General features: G+C 44.1%; 1 protein-coding gene across 6 annotated transcripts in view; it reads left to right on the plus strand.

The window, feature by feature from the left end:
* Positions 1–19,093, plus strand: part of cep170aa (centrosomal protein 170Aa) — a 39,358-nt gene that overhangs the window by 17,118 nt on the left and 3,147 nt on the right. The window contains exons 8-22 of one of the 6 annotated variants that reach the window (XM_068731814.1): positions 688–825; positions 4,969–5,142; positions 5,611–5,916; positions 10,323–10,670; positions 11,014–11,303; positions 13,071–13,163; positions 13,913–14,030; positions 14,244–15,791; positions 16,033–16,083; positions 17,175–17,451; positions 17,628–17,859; positions 18,276–18,443; positions 18,561–18,649; positions 18,791–18,884; positions 18,985–19,036. In XM_068731814.1, the coding sequence (XP_068587915.1) occupies positions 688–825; positions 4,969–5,142; positions 5,611–5,916; positions 10,323–10,670; positions 11,014–11,303; positions 13,071–13,163; positions 13,913–14,030; positions 14,244–15,791; positions 16,033–16,083; positions 17,175–17,451; positions 17,628–17,859; positions 18,276–18,443; positions 18,561–18,649; positions 18,791–18,884; positions 18,985–19,036 (3,978 nt within the window). The remainder of the gene's footprint in view (positions 1–687; positions 826–4,968; positions 5,143–5,610; positions 5,917–10,322; positions 10,671–11,013; positions 11,304–13,070; positions 13,164–13,912; positions 14,031–14,243; positions 15,792–16,032; positions 16,084–17,174; positions 17,452–17,627; positions 17,860–18,275; positions 18,444–18,560; positions 18,650–18,790; positions 18,885–18,984; positions 19,037–19,093) is intronic. The other 5 variants (XM_068731817.1, XM_068731815.1, XM_068731820.1 and 2 more) reach the window with 5 other exon arrangements.

Raw genomic sequence — 19,093 nt, forward strand, 5'->3', positions numbered from 1 at the left:
TTTATAGAGAAGGCGTCTTCTTACTGAACGCAATTAGGCACACAGCATCTATAATCATCTGCACATGCTGTGCTTAAATGTACAGTACATAGCTTAGGATAAGGGATATTATAGTAAAGGAAGAGAATAGAGCAGGAAGAAGTTAACACATGAGGAGACTTCCTGTGGTATAGCAGTGTAAGCTACAACATAGCTGATTCAAATTCAGCTGGATACCTTTGTTGCATGTCTCTTTCAACTATGTTTCCTGTCGCTTCTCTACTCTGCTGTCCAGTTAAAAAAAAAAAAGAAGTTACCGCAGGATGCTTGTCCCTTTTCAGCTTTACTTCTAATTGGGACAGAGAGGTAAACGGAAAGTCCCTCTTTCATTTGAACGACGTGAGTCGGAGAGAGAGAGAGAGAGCGAGAGAGAGAGAGAATTATAAAGAGTGTGCACGTGTGTGTGTCCATCCTGCTGGCTAAAGTTCTTAAAATAGGTCAGTGGTGCAAGACTCCACCAGAGGGGAATTAAATGCACCAACACACACATACACAAAGAGCAGCTGGGTTCACTTTGTGTCATACAACAGCTTATTTTGACACTACCAGAGTATGTACTTAATACACATGTTTAACATGACAAACCCCAGTTAAAGCTACTTTAAAATGTGCACAGGCTTTGTTAAAATGTGTCTGCATCTGTCTCAGGGGATGCTGCAGCGCTGCCTCGTGGGACCCCCCTGTACGGCCAGCCGTCTTGGTGGGGGGACGGGGATGCAGATGATGAGAACTCCTTCAAACAGGAACTCAAGTCATCCAACAAAAAACACGACAGCTCCGTTTCAGGTAGGAGGTATTCCCATTTTGAAACTTCTAACTACCATCGCACACATCATCTCCTCATCACTATAATTCAAATATGCAGTGCAGGAAATGATGGATACAGGACAGGGGTGTGAAATTAATGTTTGAAACGGACATATATCATATTGCCAGAACATCAGTGGTGTAAATGGAAGAAAGCTGGTTGATTGATGCCTCTGTATTTGTCACTTTTTACCATTGCTTTTTGGAGTAAAGGTTGTAAAAATGCAATGAGCGTAAAGTAGTAAGTTAAATGTTTTAAAGACTTAGACACTGTAAAAAAAACAGAACAGTTCCTATATGAATATACCAAACAGTTTTGTGTATTTTTTCTGACATGACAGTTAGAGCTGCACTATATATATATATATATATATATTTATTTTTTATTTTATTTTTTTTATCGTCATCGTAATATCACACATCACGAAAACTACAATGTTGCATTTTGAATATAGTAATGTATTAAATTCCATCCTGTCTGTAGGCGCTATGTTGTGTGATAGAGGCTGTTAACACTTTGAGCCCTCGCCGCTGGGCATCGTCTGATTGGTCAGAATCTGCACGCATGCGAGTGAGGTTTATCAGACTAGTGCTGCCGCACTGCTCTGCATGGCTGAAGGAGGGAAGTGTGACAACATCAGTGCAGACAAAGGTGCCAGAGAGTTGTGATGAATAAGTGTATTGTGAACATCAAGATGCTCTGCGATTTTTTTTTTTTTAATTAGTTGAAAGAGAGTATCAGTTGAAAGCTGCACCTTAAATGTAACTATATATTTTTTTGTATTGGTTGCATTGGTTGCATACAGAGAAGCAAAAACGAGTACACTTCTCTCGAGTAATATTGTTATTGCGACAACGTTATTGCACTTTGCTCATATGATGCAGCCTTTATGGCGATGGCCACAAGACACAGATTACATACAGAATTTCATGTAATAGTGACGTCTTTAATGCTATTGGAGCCATGTATTGTGTGATAAATCAGTAAAAAAAAAAAAAGCACATCAGCATTTTTTTTTTATTTGTATTTTCAGCAAAAAAAAAAAATGTAATTGTGCAGTAGGTATTACTGTATATACAAACAGTACGCTGTTGATGGCCCACAGATAAATCGAGTCGTGCCGTGCAAACGATTATATCTCAGTGTTGAAACAGTAGCGTGATCTTAATGCCCTCTGGCTCTGTTTACTTGCCCTGTGTTGAGGTAATGGCCTGCGTGTGTCTGTGTATGTAACAATGTATATCCAAGTGCACACAAAGGCTTTTTTTCAGAGCCTGCATGTATGTCTGTTTGTTCACAATGCGTGCGTGTATTGTGACCGTTGGACTGGGGGGGGGGGTCCCGCGAACTGGTGCTGGATACTCAGAGTAACAGGATTAGAGGCTACACCAATGTTGAAACAGCTCAGCGATACGAAATCAGCCTGTGCCAGGCTGGTTTAGTGTGGACCAGTGTAGTCAGAAGGAATGGGGGGGGGGGGGGGGGTTAATCATACACAAACATTGGAGCAGACTGAAGCGTCCTCAAATCCTCTCGCCACATCTGGATGGATAGTCTGGGAGCGTCTTCACCAGCCTATGAAGGAATTTTTTTTTGATTTAACAGTCAGTTAAATCAGTTCGGTGCTTCACCACCTAGATTCTGCTGTGGATTTTACCAAAGTGTTTTGCTCTTGGAATAAGATTAGAAAAGACTGTAATTTTGGAGTCAATCTGTGTCAGCGTGGCAGGGTGATTTAAAACCCTAAAAGCTTTCCAAAAAAAAATTAGGCGAATGGGATTGGCTCCTTCGGCCATGGAAGTGGGTGAGTTGAAGGCACTTTGCCCTCTTGGAACGTTTGACTTTTTTTGACTGCGTGCTGAATAGATGTTTTGACGTTGGATTTGTTGTGTGAGGCCAGCAGCATGCTCCCCAGGGGGTGTTGCACAGTGCATTTATGTAGGTTACATGGATCTCAGCAATAAAAGAAGACCTTATCGGTGTGTATGTCTTTAAAAAAAAAGTGTGAGCACGACCTCTGAATGTGCTCTGATAAACTGTTAACATCAGATATACAGTAGCCGGGAAGGGGAAGTGAAAGAGAGGTTTCTTTGGGAAGGAAGCGATTCTTTTGTTTGAGTGTTTTTTGTTTTGTTGCATGCATGTGAATGTCAGTTAAGTTTAGTGTGTGTGTGTGTGTGTGTGTGTGTGTGTGTGTGTGTGTGTGTGTGTGTGTGTGTCCTTTTCTCCTTCCCGTTGAATAGGCTGTGTTTGCTTGTCAGAGCCCCCTACCCCCTTCCTTGTGTATTGTCACTCAAGCCGCTTGGGTTACGCCATTGCACCAGCTCCCCCATTCCTCCCAACACACAAGCACTCTCATGCACACAGCGTTCAAACAGACCACTCTCTCGATCCATACTGCAGCGATCATTAGCTAACCACTCTCTAATTCTCCGGTAAGTATTGTTCTCTCAATTGCATATACTTTGAGCAGTGGAGCTGGTGGAGGACTGTCAATTTCAATCAACTTTTTTTATTTGTGTGTCTTGTTTTGTTACCTGTGGTTTTAAAAAAAAAAATGATTTTATAGCTCTCTATATTAGCTCGTCTTTAGAATTTGAAATGAGAAGTCAGACGTACTGCAGGTTATAAACAGCTTTGCCACTGTTAGAGTCTGACACACTTACCGAATACAAGATGTCTTTTGTAGGTATGTTGAATGCCCATATATTCCACGGTGTCATTAATCTTTAATGCTGCGTCTGTTGTCAGTTTTAATCTTTGTATGAAGTAGACCCTAATGGGAAACTTTTAAGCTGATTCTATAAAGCCTAGGATTTGCATTTTTATTGGCCAACAAAAGAGAAATTCCGCATCGCAGTCAGCAGTAGTTTAAACTGTACGGTCTTTACATGAATGACATTTTATTCATTTATAAAACTCTTAACTTCACAGATATTACTAGGTGCTTCCCAGACAAGCCATGTGATTTGTGGTGATGTCAATGGAAGCTCTGATAATATTCACGTATTACATTAGTGAGACACAGGAAGTGCTCTTCATAATTTCAAGAACTGAGCAAATGGAGATACGGAACTTACTGTGTTTTTTTTTCAGTTTAATATGTTTCTTTTTGAGTTGTCTATCTTGTTTGCATGGTGTTACCATGGTGTTCTCAGATAAACCGTTGGATCATTTAACATATTTTATCTCAAGATCTTAATCTTTGCACTCAGTTTAAATCCATGTTGTAAATCTTGCCAGAGTTGCAGAGCAGCTTATGCTGGCGACTGCAGTTTTTGTTTCAAAGATGAGTCCAAAGAGATTTTTTAGCAACACTGAAGTGGAACATAAGCTCTTTAATTCACAGATTCTGAGAATCATATTTATAGAATATACTATTTATGAGAAATTATTTTTTTATTTTTTTACGAGTAATCATATTCTGAAAAGTCAGGTTCTGTATCTTGTTTCTTTTTGCCAATAGCCATATGTTCCTACATTTGCTGCCCAACATGTAGCAGATGGCCCCTCTAATTTCTGAAAGTATCATTTATCATATTCAAATCCCACAGAGGCTCTGTTTGTTAATACGAACAGATGAGGAAATAAGTGCTCCATATTGTGAGCGCCCCAAAGAGCTGTACCAGCACTTCTTATCCTGAGTGACTTGTGTTTATGTTTACATGTATGTCTATTTGAGGGACAGAGAGTCAAACTGAGAGACAAGACAGACATATGTCTTTGTAGTATTTGTAGGTTACAGGGCTGCATCCTCCCCCCAGAAGGAGACAGTAATTCTGATAAATGGTGAGACGCACTTCCTGAAGAGAGGACTATGATTGACTTGGTCCATTTTGGGTTGAGCTTGTCCTTTTGACTTTTGACTTTTAATAATGAATCCTAGCATTCAGCTCTTACTATGACACTGAAGCATTGGGCTGTTGTGTTTTTAAAGTAATAAATGCTCAATATTTAGATAGAAGCTTTGACAGACTGACAACTGCTTCCACTCCTGGACTATATCAAAACAAATGTCCCGATGGGGACATCAAGAGTTTAGAGGTAGCGCCTCATCAACCACGTTTTGTCATCTACCGTTCTGTTAACCTGTCACATCTTTATGTGTTTTTCAACCTCAGACAGCAAGGAGGCTCGTCGGGGGGAGAAAGCTAAAGAGGACGGCCTTCATGAGTCCACCGCCCACGATTCCAGCTACTTCGAGATGCCTACCAAGGAGGGTCACATGGCCAGTAACGGCATACATGAGATTCCCACCAAGGACACAGAGGGCACCGCCGCTCAGAACTCTGCAGGTGAAGTATACATTTTATTTATTCAGATTTATGGTAAATAACAGTAGCCTCTTTTAGAGTTTAAAGGGAATGTATGGTTATAGTGTCTGCGTTAACGATCTTTGTAGTTCCTAATTACAGATGGTAAAGCACTATTGCATTGATGATTGAGGGTTTGTCATGTATATCAAGTCAGCCTTTGTGATAAATGTGTTATCATCATTTATGGCCCAAAGAAACATGAGTTTGAACAGAAAACAGGAAGTGGCACTATACTTGTCCAGCACAAACAGCGAAGCAATCATTCTCCAACAGAAGCCATCAGCTGATTTGATTATAATCGGATAAATATCCATGTATTGTGTATTTACATAATTTGATTATATGAAGAACTCACAGTTATAAATTCATTTGTACAAGTGCACCACCCAGCACCTCTATATTTAGTTGTACTTTACTGACAACAAACCTGCATCGTCTGCTCCACAGCTCAAGGCCACGCCTCCTTCACCATCGAGTTCGACAGCACTTCTCCAGGGAAAGTCACCATCAAAGACCACGTGTCAAAGTTCACACCCGACCAGCACAGGCCGCGCTCAAAGAAGAGCGGAGCAGGAAGCGGAGGAGCAGGAGGGAGGGACTTGAGCACACTGCAAGCTGCTATGATGGCATCGGAGAGCAAGGTTGCCGATTGGCTGGCCCAGAACGACCCCACGCTGGTGCGCGGCGAGTCAACGGAGGACGACAGCAAGAGCATCAAGAGCGATGTGCCGGTCCATCTCAAAAGGCTGAAAGGTGGAGGTTGTTTTCTGTTAACATTTCTCTGTGTGTGGGTTGTGTAAAAGTTTTCCGGTTCTCTACTTTTTTTCTTGATCATTACACCATCTCTCCTTTCTCTCACAAACAATTCTTATGCACTGTCTCAAATTTGTATGTCTCTTCCTTTACTATGTAGACACTGGGTTATGCTTTGTTGGCCGTGGTAACCAGGCCAGGGGATTAGCAGCTAGCAGGCAGAAACATTTAAACCCCATATCTACTGCTCTGACATCCAATGACGAGGCTTAGCATGAGTAGCATTGCACGGCCCCCATTCAATTTCACTTTCAAATGTGGCTTTTGGTTTGAATCCTTTGCATTGTCAGCGTGGACATCTAAGTGTTCTCTGTTTACCTCTGTTGGCTTGTTGCTATGTATCCTATGGGTAAGGTTTAAGGTGCTATGACTGTAAATTGCATGCTTCTCTGCATTTCTTTGTTCTCTTTTACCTGCAAGTAACCAACTGCTGAGTCGGCTCCAGCTGCCAGGGGTTTTGTGAGAACGGGCCAGACTAGGAGAGGCTATGCTAGGCTCTGTACTGAGGCAATGGTAGACCACTACATGCTGGACATGAGTTAATTAAATGGAAGCCAATTTATGATGTTGTTGACATGTGTGGGGGGAGAGACCAGCAGTCAGAAGCTGATGAAAATGGAAATCTGTGAAGCAGGAGAGGAAGGCAGGAAAGCTAATTCATTAGAAGGAGTTAGTACTACATGCATGTCTACTGGATGACGGCGTGGTCACATGATGGATGATGATGTCGCTAACTGACTCTCTGGATGACTTTGGAACATCTCGGCACTGCAGTGTTTCCAATTGATGCTGTGGCTGATGAGTTGTATTTCAGTACCTGAGGGAAGAGACTGGAAAATCTGACAAAACCACAAAATGGGAAGTGATTTTGACATGACTTAAGGGAGGAAAACCAAGAATAACTGCGTAACACAGAGAAAAGAAGGGGTGAAAAGATGGGTGGAGTGAGAAACAAGGGAGGGAGGCTGTGGCCATGTGCCGTGTGCAAAACAAGTTCAGTGGGAAGATGGGCGAGAGGGTGAGGAAGATCCTCGCTGTTACTCTGAGATCAGCATTTGCAGCAATAACAGCAAAGGTGACTGGACAAAGAAAGACTGGAAGGGGGGGGGCTTGTTGCCTGGACTGCAGTGAAAGCTGAGAAAGGAGGTGGCAAAAGGAGGGGAGAGCAGTTTTTAGATAGTTGGTATAGTAACAGTGATGCAAATGATGCAGGGGAAGAGACAATACAGACACACATTTACAAGTAGCCCCAAAAAAAAAGTGGACAGCGGACATGTCTTTGTGTCTGTGTGAGTGTGAAGACTGCAGGAGCATGTGGGACAAACGCATTTCAGTGCTGGCGGAGGGCGCGTGTGAAGCATGTGGATCTGTGTGTGTGTGAAATTCGTCGTGTCTGTGTTTGCTGCGCGTGTGCGTGTGTGTGTGTGTGTGTGTGTGTTTGAGACATGCTCGGCGCTGATCTGCAGACAAGCAGTGTAGCATGTGTGAGGAGAGGCATGTGTGATGTTGCTATGGGTGTGTTGCTAGGCAGAGAGAGAGAGAGGCAGCGGTTTAGTGAAGGAATTGGAAGAGGAGGCAAAGCTTTTGATTTGTAAGCATCAAGGTGAGTGTTTCTGTTCTTGCTGTGAAGAGCAATGGAGAGGATGCATCTTTATACTGTATGCTATCGCTATCAATGTTGGAATATCAACTGTCATGTGTGTATTGTTGTAACATCTGAAAATCTGGGCATTTTCGGTGCCAAAAAGACGCGAGTCCGATCAGTGTAAAGCTATAAATGTGTGATCTGAAATGTCCTTGAGATTGCAAGATTATTTTATTTTGTTTTATGAGCATTGATATTAATGTGTCAGTTGCAGTAGTAGTAGTACATGCTAAACAGATACACAAGGCTTCAATATTGCCTGTGCATATTATACTGTGTTGTACACTCTTGTACAGCACAACTCTGTATGTTGGGGTTGCATGTTTGCTTGTCTGTGGCTGTGCATGCATGTTAAGTAAGTGCATCCTTGTGTTGTGTTGTGTGTGTGTGTGTGTGTGTGTGTGTGTGTGTGTGTGTGTGTGTGTGTGTGTGTGTGTGTGTGTGTGTGTGTGTGTGAGACCCTGTGAGTCATGGCGGGGCGATTGGGGCAGAGCGCTGGACTCTCACTGATAACTCTGTTCTCCTCTGGCCCTGCAAACAGCTTCTTTGTCCGGGGGACGCAGCATGAACGACCTGCCTTTCTCTGTCAGCTTATCTGCTGATCTGCTCAACCTTTCCTCCATCATTCCTCTTTTTCTTTTTCATGAAATATGTGCTTTATTTAATTTCAAACAGTGATAAAAGAGAGGAAAGATGGAGGAGCCGACTGGTGGAATATATGACAAATGAGCTGCAGAGTCTGAAATAGGCCTGAGGCCACAGAGCTTTTGGGATACCCCAGTGTAGAAACAGAACTTTAATAAAAAAAACTATTTAATATTTTACTTCAATAAATTTGACAGGGTTCTGAGAGACAAAAAAAGAAAGCACCAGAGCCTGAGATATCTTGATATGAAAGATTGATATCAAGAAATATTAGTTAAATAAAGAAATAATCAATACGAAAGCCTGACTATCGGAGAATTTTGAGTCAGTATGTGCTTGTTATTAGCAATTTAGACAACGTTATTGTGTATCACGACACCTAGTTAAAAGATAAATAGATAAAAGATGATAAACATTGAATTATCGCCCAGCAACACCGTATTGTCTGACTGTCTGTCAAGCCTCTTTGTAAACACAGGCTTTCTGTTCTAAATGCCAACTTTCCAAGGCTGAATCGAGATAACCCTCTGTGACATCTCTGTGACTATGACGTCTCTACAAAAGACATTATTCAACCGCTTCACATACTGAGCAGTACTAACTTGAGGAGTAAAACTAGCTCAGCGGGAAGCGGGTCGTCCTTCAATCAGAGGGTCGGCGGTTCGATCCCTGGCTCTGCAGGTGTCAAGCTGTGCATGCGGTGTATGAATGGGTGTGAATGACATGCACCTTGCATGGTAGCAGTGTGTGAATGACATGTGGTGTTAAAACGATTTGAGTGGTCTGAAGACTAGAAAAAGTGCTATACAAGTCCATTTATTTCTAATTACACCTTGCCACCTGTCATTCTCCAACATGCAATATCTCAATGATTATCCGTAATTTTCATACAGTACACTGTCCATAATTTTGACTTTCAGTGCAGATTACAGTTAATTAAGATGAATCTAGAACGAAAAGACATCAGAGCATCAGACTGATTCAAAGTCACTGTGTGTGGACGGTTCCCCCGGCAAACCGCTATGGTCCACTCAGCCGTGTTTTCCAATGATCATCCACAACAACAGTCATGGGTGTGATTTTTCCCACTTCTCTATCTAATACCCTGACTGACTGTTTGCTGGTTAATTGAGTGGCTGATTGATTGAGTGGCAATATACTATAACAACCTGAGCCTTAAGAGACCCCCCCCTCCCCCCTCCTCTCTGTTTGACTTCTTTCAGTTCCTCCACTTTCCCATCCGACCTCTTTTCCTGTTCCCCATCCTCCTTCCTAGTTAAGCCTCCCCTTTTCTTTCCCAGTCTACTCTCACCTCCCCTCCTCCTCCTCCATCCCTGAAGCCCTTTCTCCCAGCTTCCTACTCTCCATGTTCTCCTCCTCCCCTCCCCCTTGCCGCCCTCTCACTGGCAGTAGGCAGGGCCAGTAATCGTGTGGGTGGGCATGTCTGGATTAGGGTGGCACACTGTCTGCCTTCGCACAAAACTGAGAGGACGTGCTGATTTAACCCAGACTGATCACACTTTAGAAATAGCAGTAATGTGGTAGGTAAAGCAGGCTTTGTGAACATAGGATCTGTTTTGGATGTGCTTTTAGGAAGATGTGGTTCTGTGCTGTGGTCTATATGGGACTTTGTTCTTCTTGTTCGTGGTTTCTTAATTTAAGTAGACATCTGTACAGCCACACACATTGTTGTGCTGCACTTTGCACTCTACTGCGGTGTTGTATCTTTATGGATGCTCAACAGCTGTTGTATGTTGCTATGGTACTGCTGTGTACACATGTTAAGATATGGATTTAAGAATAGTAGTTAATGCAACATCCTACAGGTTAACAGACCGGTTAACTAGGTTACAGTACAAGTCAGCGGTTGTAGATACATAAATAGTTTGAACCCAACCCAGCTATGCAAACAGATCTATTTGATTGTGATTGTAATTGTTAGACATATTTATACAGCGTCATGTGGAAAAGTAGTCTGTTTTTCCCACCAAGCATTTGTTGTTGAAAAACAATAATTAAAACTCAAACCGTGTTCACTCTTTTTGTGTCCCGATAGGCAGCAAACATGAGGATGGCACCCAGAGTGACTCAGAGAATGGAGTGGGCCTACGTTTCGCCAACCGCCGCCACGCCCTCGAGGAACGCCTAAAAGCAGCACATTGCCTCGCGGGAGGGGGAGGGGGGAGCATAACAGCTAGCGGGTCAAGAACGAGTGGCAGCCGCACTTCCTTCATGATCGAGCTCTACGACGAGGAAAACCCTCGCAAGCGGCGATCGTATTCGTTTTCCCAGACTGCATCCCTGCATGGGCTAGGAGCTGGTGGGGAGGGACTATTTCCTCAGCCTCCCTCTCACCCCAAGGTGTTCAGCATTTCCACCTCAGCTACTTCCGCCTCAGACTCAGGTAATGCAACTGTTTCATCATGTCTTATATTTATAATTTATATTCTGATACTCGTTCTAAAAACAGCTTTGTGTGTGTTTTCTAGAGTCTCATTTTAAAGAGAGAGAGAGTAATTCATGAGGTTAAGTCAAAGACACCTTAAATGCTCCAAAGTGTTCATCTTTAGAAGTGGCAGTAAATTGGTTAATCAGTGGCTGTTGTCACTCATTCACAGCTGTTGTTTGTCACATATAATAACGTGAACTTTAGATTGATAAAAAATCTGTTACTACAGCAACGTGTCTCCGTTGGTTTATTTTTTTTGTAATAGCTTTATTTCTGCTCTTCATTTTGTTACCTGTAGGTAAGGCCCCAGCTCCGATATCGGCGGCAGTGACTGCGGGAGCCCCTACGGCTGCCCGGGTCCTTCTCAAGCAGAGGTCGGAGGACCAGAGTATCGGTCGCAGCTCGGCCAGCACCGGGCTGGCGACGGGCAGCCCCACCAGCCCCAGCGAGGACACCTCGGTGGTGGGGAGAGGAGCGGGAACTGCTGGAGGGGAGGCAGGGGATGACCACAGCGATAAGGGGACCTACACTATCGAGCTGGAGAACCAGAACGCGGAGGAAGAGGAGGCCAGGCGCATGATAGACAAGGTAGGAGGAGTCTTCAGAGATGTTAGCAACTACCTGCTCTAGGTAGGATCATTTCTGTCTTTTTATTATGAATTCCTGCCATAAACGCCACCACTTGATAAAACAAGTAATTTGCTGACCCTGTCTGCATAATACTGCAACGAAATACACGTCTCTTTAAAGCTCATTCCCAGGCAGTGAACAGCCACACACATTATTCTACTACACAACACTGCAATAGTGTACTATATCTCTGTGGCCACAGCACTGTTTTCTGTTGCAATCTGTTACTGTTGCACATATTACGACAAGTATGCGAGACTATTACTTATGTCAAATTAATGTAATCATGTAGTGTAGATAATTGACTACAGTTGAGTAGACTTAAATAAACTTTAACCTGCAGGGACCTGGGCAATTTATGTGTGATTTGTAATCGCGATCACTTGTGGTTATTAAATACAATCATTTTGAAAGCCACTATAGTTTTGCCACAAATCAAGGGAGGTTTTCTCATTTTATTTCTTTTTTTACTGTTAGGTCCTCAAGTTCAGATCACTCTCATCACACCAGAAAACATAAACATCCTCCTTAGTGCCTTCTTTGCTCATCTGTGGTCGTAAAAAAGTAGCAAGTGGAATGACAAGAGCATAATTCAAACTTAATCTGCCGTAACTCTAAAGAGAAGAATTTGACCAAGCACAAACAGACCACGGCAAGGTTAATCGTCTCCTTATTACCTGCTTCGTTGACACTTTTAGGGTCAGAAAATCCTTTGAGACTGGTTTGTGTTGGTGCCACTAAAACAAAGCTATCATCTCCATCCTCTCTGTCCCATTGGTAATCCTAATGCTTCTGTAATAGCCCGTGGAGACTTGCTTCAACAAGCACGGCCTTTGTTTTATTAAACGACGCTCCGGGGCGGTTGGAAAAACATAATCTGTTTCTTGCTGCAGCCCCTTGTTCTGTGGCACGGCGGTCTTTCATGGTCACTGAAAGCATATCTGAAAGGGGCAAAGCAGCGCTCTTAGTCAGAGATGATTTAATGGTAGTTTCAGGGTGAAGCTAACATTTCCTTTGACCATCATTACCAGAAAAGTAGGAATTAAAATACTTACAAAAGCAAAGATAGCTAAACCGTTTCAAACAGAAGTTCACTGGTCTTTTTAATTTGCCACCTACCAGATTCTTCCATAAGTTACTTATTTATAGGAAGTTAAGTTGTTGTCAACAAAGGTTTATTACATGGACATAATTTAAACTTTTCTAAATTACATGTTAAAGAAGCGCATGTCCCTTTAAGTGTTGCATACAGGTGTTATCTTAGGGAGAGCAGTGATAATAATTACTGGGGTGTATTTCTAGTCAGTGTTAGTCTTAGTGCTTTATATTCAAAACTGGAAGTGTTGTTATGCTAATTCCTGTAATTCACTGACAACCTAATTGGCACACGACTCACAGTCCGTCCGCTCGCGTTTCCGTCTCTCCCTTTTGTAAATTGAGTGTGCGTCTGATTTCTGTTCGTTGCCATGGTACTCAACTATCAAGTGCGGATCGCTGCTTTAATTGATAATATTACCATAGTGTTTATGTATCATGAGGGTATTTAATTATCATTACAAAGTGTGCTACAGAACTTATATGCTTCGGAGGCATACAGAAAAAAGATTAGAAAGTATGACGATACATAATGACATCAGATTTGCATGCATTATACTTCAGCAGGATTTCCATCTTTGACCACAATGTCAGCTGTCGTTCCCTCTTGCTTTTTTAAAATATTTGTAGGTGTTCGGTGTGCAGCAGAACCAGGACTCCTCTAGTCTGTCAGACCTGAAAGGAGAAGGAAAAGGAAAGGAGACCGGAGAGACGGGGAAAGAGGTAGAAAACCGTACTTTAACCGCTTTTTGGTATATAATTTAAGTTCCGGTTTCAGAGTTTGCGATTATATGTTCACCTATACAAGAGTGTCCATTACTGCAATATTGATGTTGCTCTCACTCCCAATGTTTCACTATGCCTCTCAGGCCTGTGTAGTATAACATCATAACTGAGACTAAGAATCATGGCTGAGTTTCACAATGTGAGTCTCAGTCACTCCCATGCTTGACCGCTGTACTCCCCTAGCCTTTTTCATGGGAGTAGGCTAGTCCTCCCGGAGACTGACCTAGATCATACTAAGATATGGTGAGACATGATCGGCCCTCCAGGCAATTTCATAGCAGGGAGGGGAGAGTGTTTCTGAGAATTTTCTATCTATTGAAGTCTTTGATGTAATTTATATTTGTCACATTTTCCAAGAAAAGTGATGAGCAACTGTTCAGCTTTACTTAAAACTTTCTTGATCGGATGACGGTGGGGTTTCTTGGGCGTACAAGCAGCGTAATCAGGCATGTTTGGATTTTTAAGTAAAATACAAATACAGGAATTTTAATATGATGCCCTTCATTCTCAGAAACCTAATAATTTCCATTATCATGCATTACATTTCAGATGAATGAATACATGCTAATCTCACACATGATCTCGTCTATAAATTCTATGCCACCACTAATTGCTCTTTTTTTTCTGTTTCCTCTCTCCTGTGTCCTACTCTCTTGTCACCCCACCCCCCACTCGTTTCCCCTTAGGCTCTTGCTGGCGACTCGAGTTGGGTCTCTCAGTGGGCCAGTCTAGCTGCCAATCACACCAGGACCGACCCAGAGGGCTCAGGAGCAGAAACAGCCGCCTTCCTCCACAAAGAAAGAGGTACATAGTCACTTGACTCTCAGAGAATGAATAGCTGAATGAATGAATGAACAAATGAATAGGCTGGAGTAAATTGTTAGTTTTTTAATACTAAATATTTTCCCTTACAGGCATGTACATTATACAGCAGCTCTTGAAGTCCTTGAATGTGCTTACAATTCATGTAAAAAAAGATTGAATCTCAGTTAAGTGACTTTGTCCTTTGTTCTTTAGGAACTGATGCCTTTGAGTCGGGTGCGTCTCTCAGCAGAGGCGAATCCTCTTCCAGTCTAACCGACCGTAAGCGCAGGACCCTCCCCCAGCTCCCTGTGGATGACCCCCGGGCTAAGTCCAGCATCAAAGCCCTTGGACTGAGGTCAGAGATCGGAGAGAAACAGGACACTGAACCCCAGGAGAAAGAGAACAAGGGAGACGGGGAGTCCCCAACTCCCATGAGGGACGGTGAGATGACCAGTAAACGGAAACAAAGCTCCACATCCTCTCCATCCAAGGCTCCTCTCCGGTCCTCGGGCAGCACTGAGCGGAGGAAGAGGTCAGAGGAGAGGAACGGAGGGGGATCAGGAGAAGACAAGTCGGGGAAGCCTCTTGTGCGCCAGGGCAGCTTCACAATCGAGAAGCCCAGCGCTAATGTCCCTACCGAGCTTATCCCACGCATCAACAGAGGCAGCAGTGGCCGCGAACGCAGTGACTCCGTGGGCAGCATGGATACTGCTACGCTCCTGAAGGACACTGAAGCTGTCATGGCATTCCTGGAGGCCAAACTGAGAGATGAAAACAAACTAGACCAGAAAGGTAGTAAAACTGGCGTCCCCTCTCGGACTGACTCCATCTCTCCTGAGTCGGATGTTGACACGGCCAGCACAGCTAGTCATGTGACTGGGGAGGCAGAGAGGAAAGGATCAGCTGGTGGAGAACATAAACGACGCTCCTTCAGCAGCATGCATCGGGAGAAGAGCAACATGAGCGCAGCTTCCAAGACCGGCGTCACCAACCCAAGTGCCCGTGATCGCTTGGACAGGAAGACTAAAACAAGAACTGCAGAGGGGACAAGCCGAAGTGATGCGCGGCGCTCTGTTCAGCCGTCCTCTGCCTCCTCCAGAGCGCGCCAGCCTTCTCAGGATCTCACTGACGATGACCAGACTTCTTCCTTCCCCATCTCCGACATCCTCTCCTCAGACCAGGAGACCTACTCTGGACCCGTGGGGCGCTCAGCACACGGACGTGGCTCAGATGATTTTCTGCATTCCAAACTCGACAGCAGGTCTAAAACTTCTACCAGTGGAGCCTCCAAAACCAGGAGCTCTCTCCAGGCAGCTACAACCTCCTCCATGAGCAAGCAGGCCTCACTGCCTCAGCCACGGCCCACAAGAGCCTCCCTTCTCCGCCGCGCCCGGCTGGGCGATACTTCTGACACGGATCTAGCTGATGCAGACCGGGTGTCTGTGGCTTCTGAGGTGTCCACCACCAGTTCCACCTCCAAGCCGCCATCCGGTCGAAAGGGATTGTCACGACTGGACATGCTGGCTCAGCCGCGCAGGACTCGCCTGGGCTCCATCTCAGCCCGCAGTGACTCGGAGTGCACTGTGTCACGGAGCTCCACCTCTTCACCCCGTCTGTCAGCCGAGACTGCTCTGCGTCTGGGCCTGCGCTCATCAACACCAACAGAGAGCAGGCTGACACCCAGAATGAGGGCCAACAGCGTGTCGAAACTGAATGAGACCAAGACTAAGACCACTACGTCTGGATACTGCTCTCCCACAGGTGATAACTCATTTCTGGTTTATTCTGGTATTCTCATAAATTGTGGGAAAAAGCATAAGAGGTAAATTTATTTTTCTTATTTAGTTATTTCTAATAGAAGGGTTCTTTGCAAAATGAATGTGGTGTAACAATCAAGTCCACACAGTCTACACCACTGCATACCTCATTATGTGTCAACATTTTGTCTGTGAACATTTTCACTGTGTTGTGACAAACTTGTGCGTTGGTTGTCATCGTCCAGAGAGCTCTCAGCCCGAACCTGAGGGCGGTGATGCTGAGGAGGAGCTGATGGGTACTGTACCAGAACTGTAGAGCCTTGATTAGACTGTGTGTGTGTGTGTGCGTGTGCGTGTGCGTGTGCGTGTGCGTGTGTGTGTGCGTGTGTGTGTGTGTGTGTGTGTGTGTGTGTGTGTGTGTCTGGTGTCAGACCTGGGTCACAGCAGATTTGAGATTTGCAATGAAATTCTTAATGTGTTTGGAATACTTTGCCAGATGTACATTTAAAAGTGTAGTTTGTGGTGTTACTACAACACAACTATACATTTCAATGAGTGAAGTTGAAGTGACCCAGCTCTAGCATATGTTGCCATGTTGACTCTGTGTCGTCGTCGTCCCCCCCCCCCCCCCACCCTGATATTCATCAAGTGCTGCTGTGATGAAGACCCATATGTTCTATTCTTGGAGCTCAAGCTTCAAAGCCCATGAGCAAATGGTTCTGGAATAGTGCTCCACCTTGTGGAGATTTGCATTCACGACACCGCCACTTTGTCCCATTTTAGCATGAGACAGACAGAGCATGGTGTTGTCTCATCATGGTGCGGCTACATTAATGCAGCTGGTGTGTGACCATTTTGAAGCAGCTTAACATATGGCGCTATCAAGATTTTATGTACCTTGCTTTATGTTGGCTGCCTGGAGCTTTCAGATAAACTCACGTCGAGTTTATTTTTGCTGCTGTTGTTTTCAATGTGGTTTTATCATCGCTAAAACATAACTATCAAACATAACAACTTAACAACTTTGAGATACAAAAAAGAAAATCAAATGCTTTGCTTCACCAACCTTTATTATTCACAGCCCCTCATTTTTTATTTGGATGTGCAGTATATTGCAGAAAATATCTTGTTTTGTATCTTTGTAAAATAAGCTATATTTGCATTTATTTAAGTCCATAATCAAAAAGATCCTTACTCCTCCATGATGTAGTACTTGCACAGTATTTGAATTTTGCCGATCAAAGCAGAATCATCTGGACGCTGCCTCAGTAACAAAGTCTCTCGTGTTCAAAAGCTAATTTATTAACCTCATGAATAACAAATGTTGTAATGGAATGAATATACCGTATCGCTGACTAAACGTTTTGCCCTTCCATTACCTTCCCAGTGTCCAGTAGCAGCAGGTGGAGACGTCTGCCGCCGGAGTACGGCTCCACCTCAGAGGAAGAGTTTGGCTCCAGCCGGAATTCTCCGAAGCACGGCGGACGCTCCCACATGCGTCCTCATCACCTCGCCCCACACCGCAGCTCAAGAGTCGGCACCGCCGCCAGCAGCCCCGGCTCCGCCGTGGTGACGGGTCCAGGTGGAGGTGTGATCAAACACCGCATGAGAGAGCAAGAGGAGTACATCAAGGACTGGACAGCGCACAGCGAGGAGATAGCCAGGTATTGATCTGCACTGATATGATCTATTAACTGATTGAAATGATTAAGTCTTGCATGAATCTTTGATATGTTTTAATATTTTATTGTAATGTTTGAGCTGCCCTTAATGCCTTAACTTCTAGGTTGCATGTGTTCAGCTTTCTAAAGAACTCCTCCATCTGTCTGATGGTTAACAGGTTATTCCCCTGTGTGCGCAGGATCAGCCAGGACCTGGCTAAGGACTTAGCCATCTTGGCCCGTGAGATCCACGATGTGGCTGGCGAGATCGACTCAGTCAGCTCATCTGGCACGGCACCCAGCACCACCGTCAGCACCGCCGCCACCACCCCGGGATCGGCCATCGACACCCGGGAAGAGGTAGGCCCTGCACGTCCCACGCAGCCGGACATACAGGAGAGCATGAGAAAGGTGCCCGTTCTTCTTCTTCTGTCGTTGCATTACTGCGTGTGCTTCCATTGTGCCTTTGCCATCCCTCCTGTGTTGCTTGTATGAAAATGGCCTCTTTTTTTTTTTGCTTCACAACTTTCATCTGCCCTGAGAGGTATTCATTTATTAAACTCCCATCTGCTCCACTTTCATTCCTGTATTACTTTTGCCATGATGGGATTTACTTATTTTAGCACTAAAGGGTTGAATCTGACTTCTTAACTGGACAACTAAGGCTTTAGATCTGCTTATCTCTCTTTGACAGAGTTCCTAATTCTTTCATTTCTCACAAATATTAACTCTATTAAACGAAGCTTGAATAACATTGTGAGAAATGTCTTCAAGTTTTTGATTTTTATTTAATTGTCCCTTCTACATCTGTCCCTGTCTTTGCTCAGTTGGTGGATCGAGTGTTCGACGAGAGCCTGAACTTCAGGAAGATCCCGCCTGTGATTTCAACCAATAAGGCGCCAGAGATCAACGGCAAGCCAGTGGAGCTCCGCCCCCGTGCCCCCGACAGTCTGGAGCCCCGAGCTCTGAGGAGACGCACCTGGAACCGAGAGGAGGTGAGCATCGCAGAGAGCGTGACATCAAAATTATACCAACATGGAGGCTTTCACAAGAACACTTCAGCAATTACCTTCAGGTTGTCAAACTTCTTTTCTTTTGCTCTGTGTTTTCAGGCAGTGTTGGACAGCCTGCTGCTCAATTCAGTTCATCAGCTGTCCACCAAGATCAGACACTCTACCGACAAAACAGCAGGAAAAATCAGGTAGTTATACTTTGCAATATTAGAACTGTCTGTGAGTATATAACAGCGTATCTATTTACGATGTATCGATTCCTCGGTGTGCCATTGTGTTGCTTTTAATAGCCACTCTGTGACATGTGTGCTGTTGCTGTTTTTCTCCAGGATATTGTTTAAAGATAAGGACAGGAACTGGGATGAAATTGAGAATAAAATGCGATCGGAGACTGACATACCACTCCTGAAAACCACCAACAAGGTACAGAAACCGGTCCGTCTGAGGAACATTTGAGGACAAGAAGAGTGCAGTGTTATTGGGAGCTAATACTTTTGTTGTTGTTGTTTCCTCTTCTCTGCAGGAGTTCTCCTCAATTCTGCTCGAACTGAAGAGAGTTGAGAAGCAGCTTCAAGGTAAACCCAAGTATAATCACACTAGTACTAAAAACAAACGTGAACTTGCCTGAAATA

The sequence above is a fragment of the Cebidichthys violaceus genome, unplaced genomic scaffold (genome assembly GCF_023349555.1).
Source record: "Cebidichthys violaceus isolate CVI_PGR_0920_01 unplaced genomic scaffold, fCebVio1.0.p SCAF_54, whole genome shotgun sequence".
Taxonomy (NCBI): domain Eukaryota; kingdom Metazoa; phylum Chordata; class Actinopteri; order Perciformes; family Stichaeidae; genus Cebidichthys; species Cebidichthys violaceus.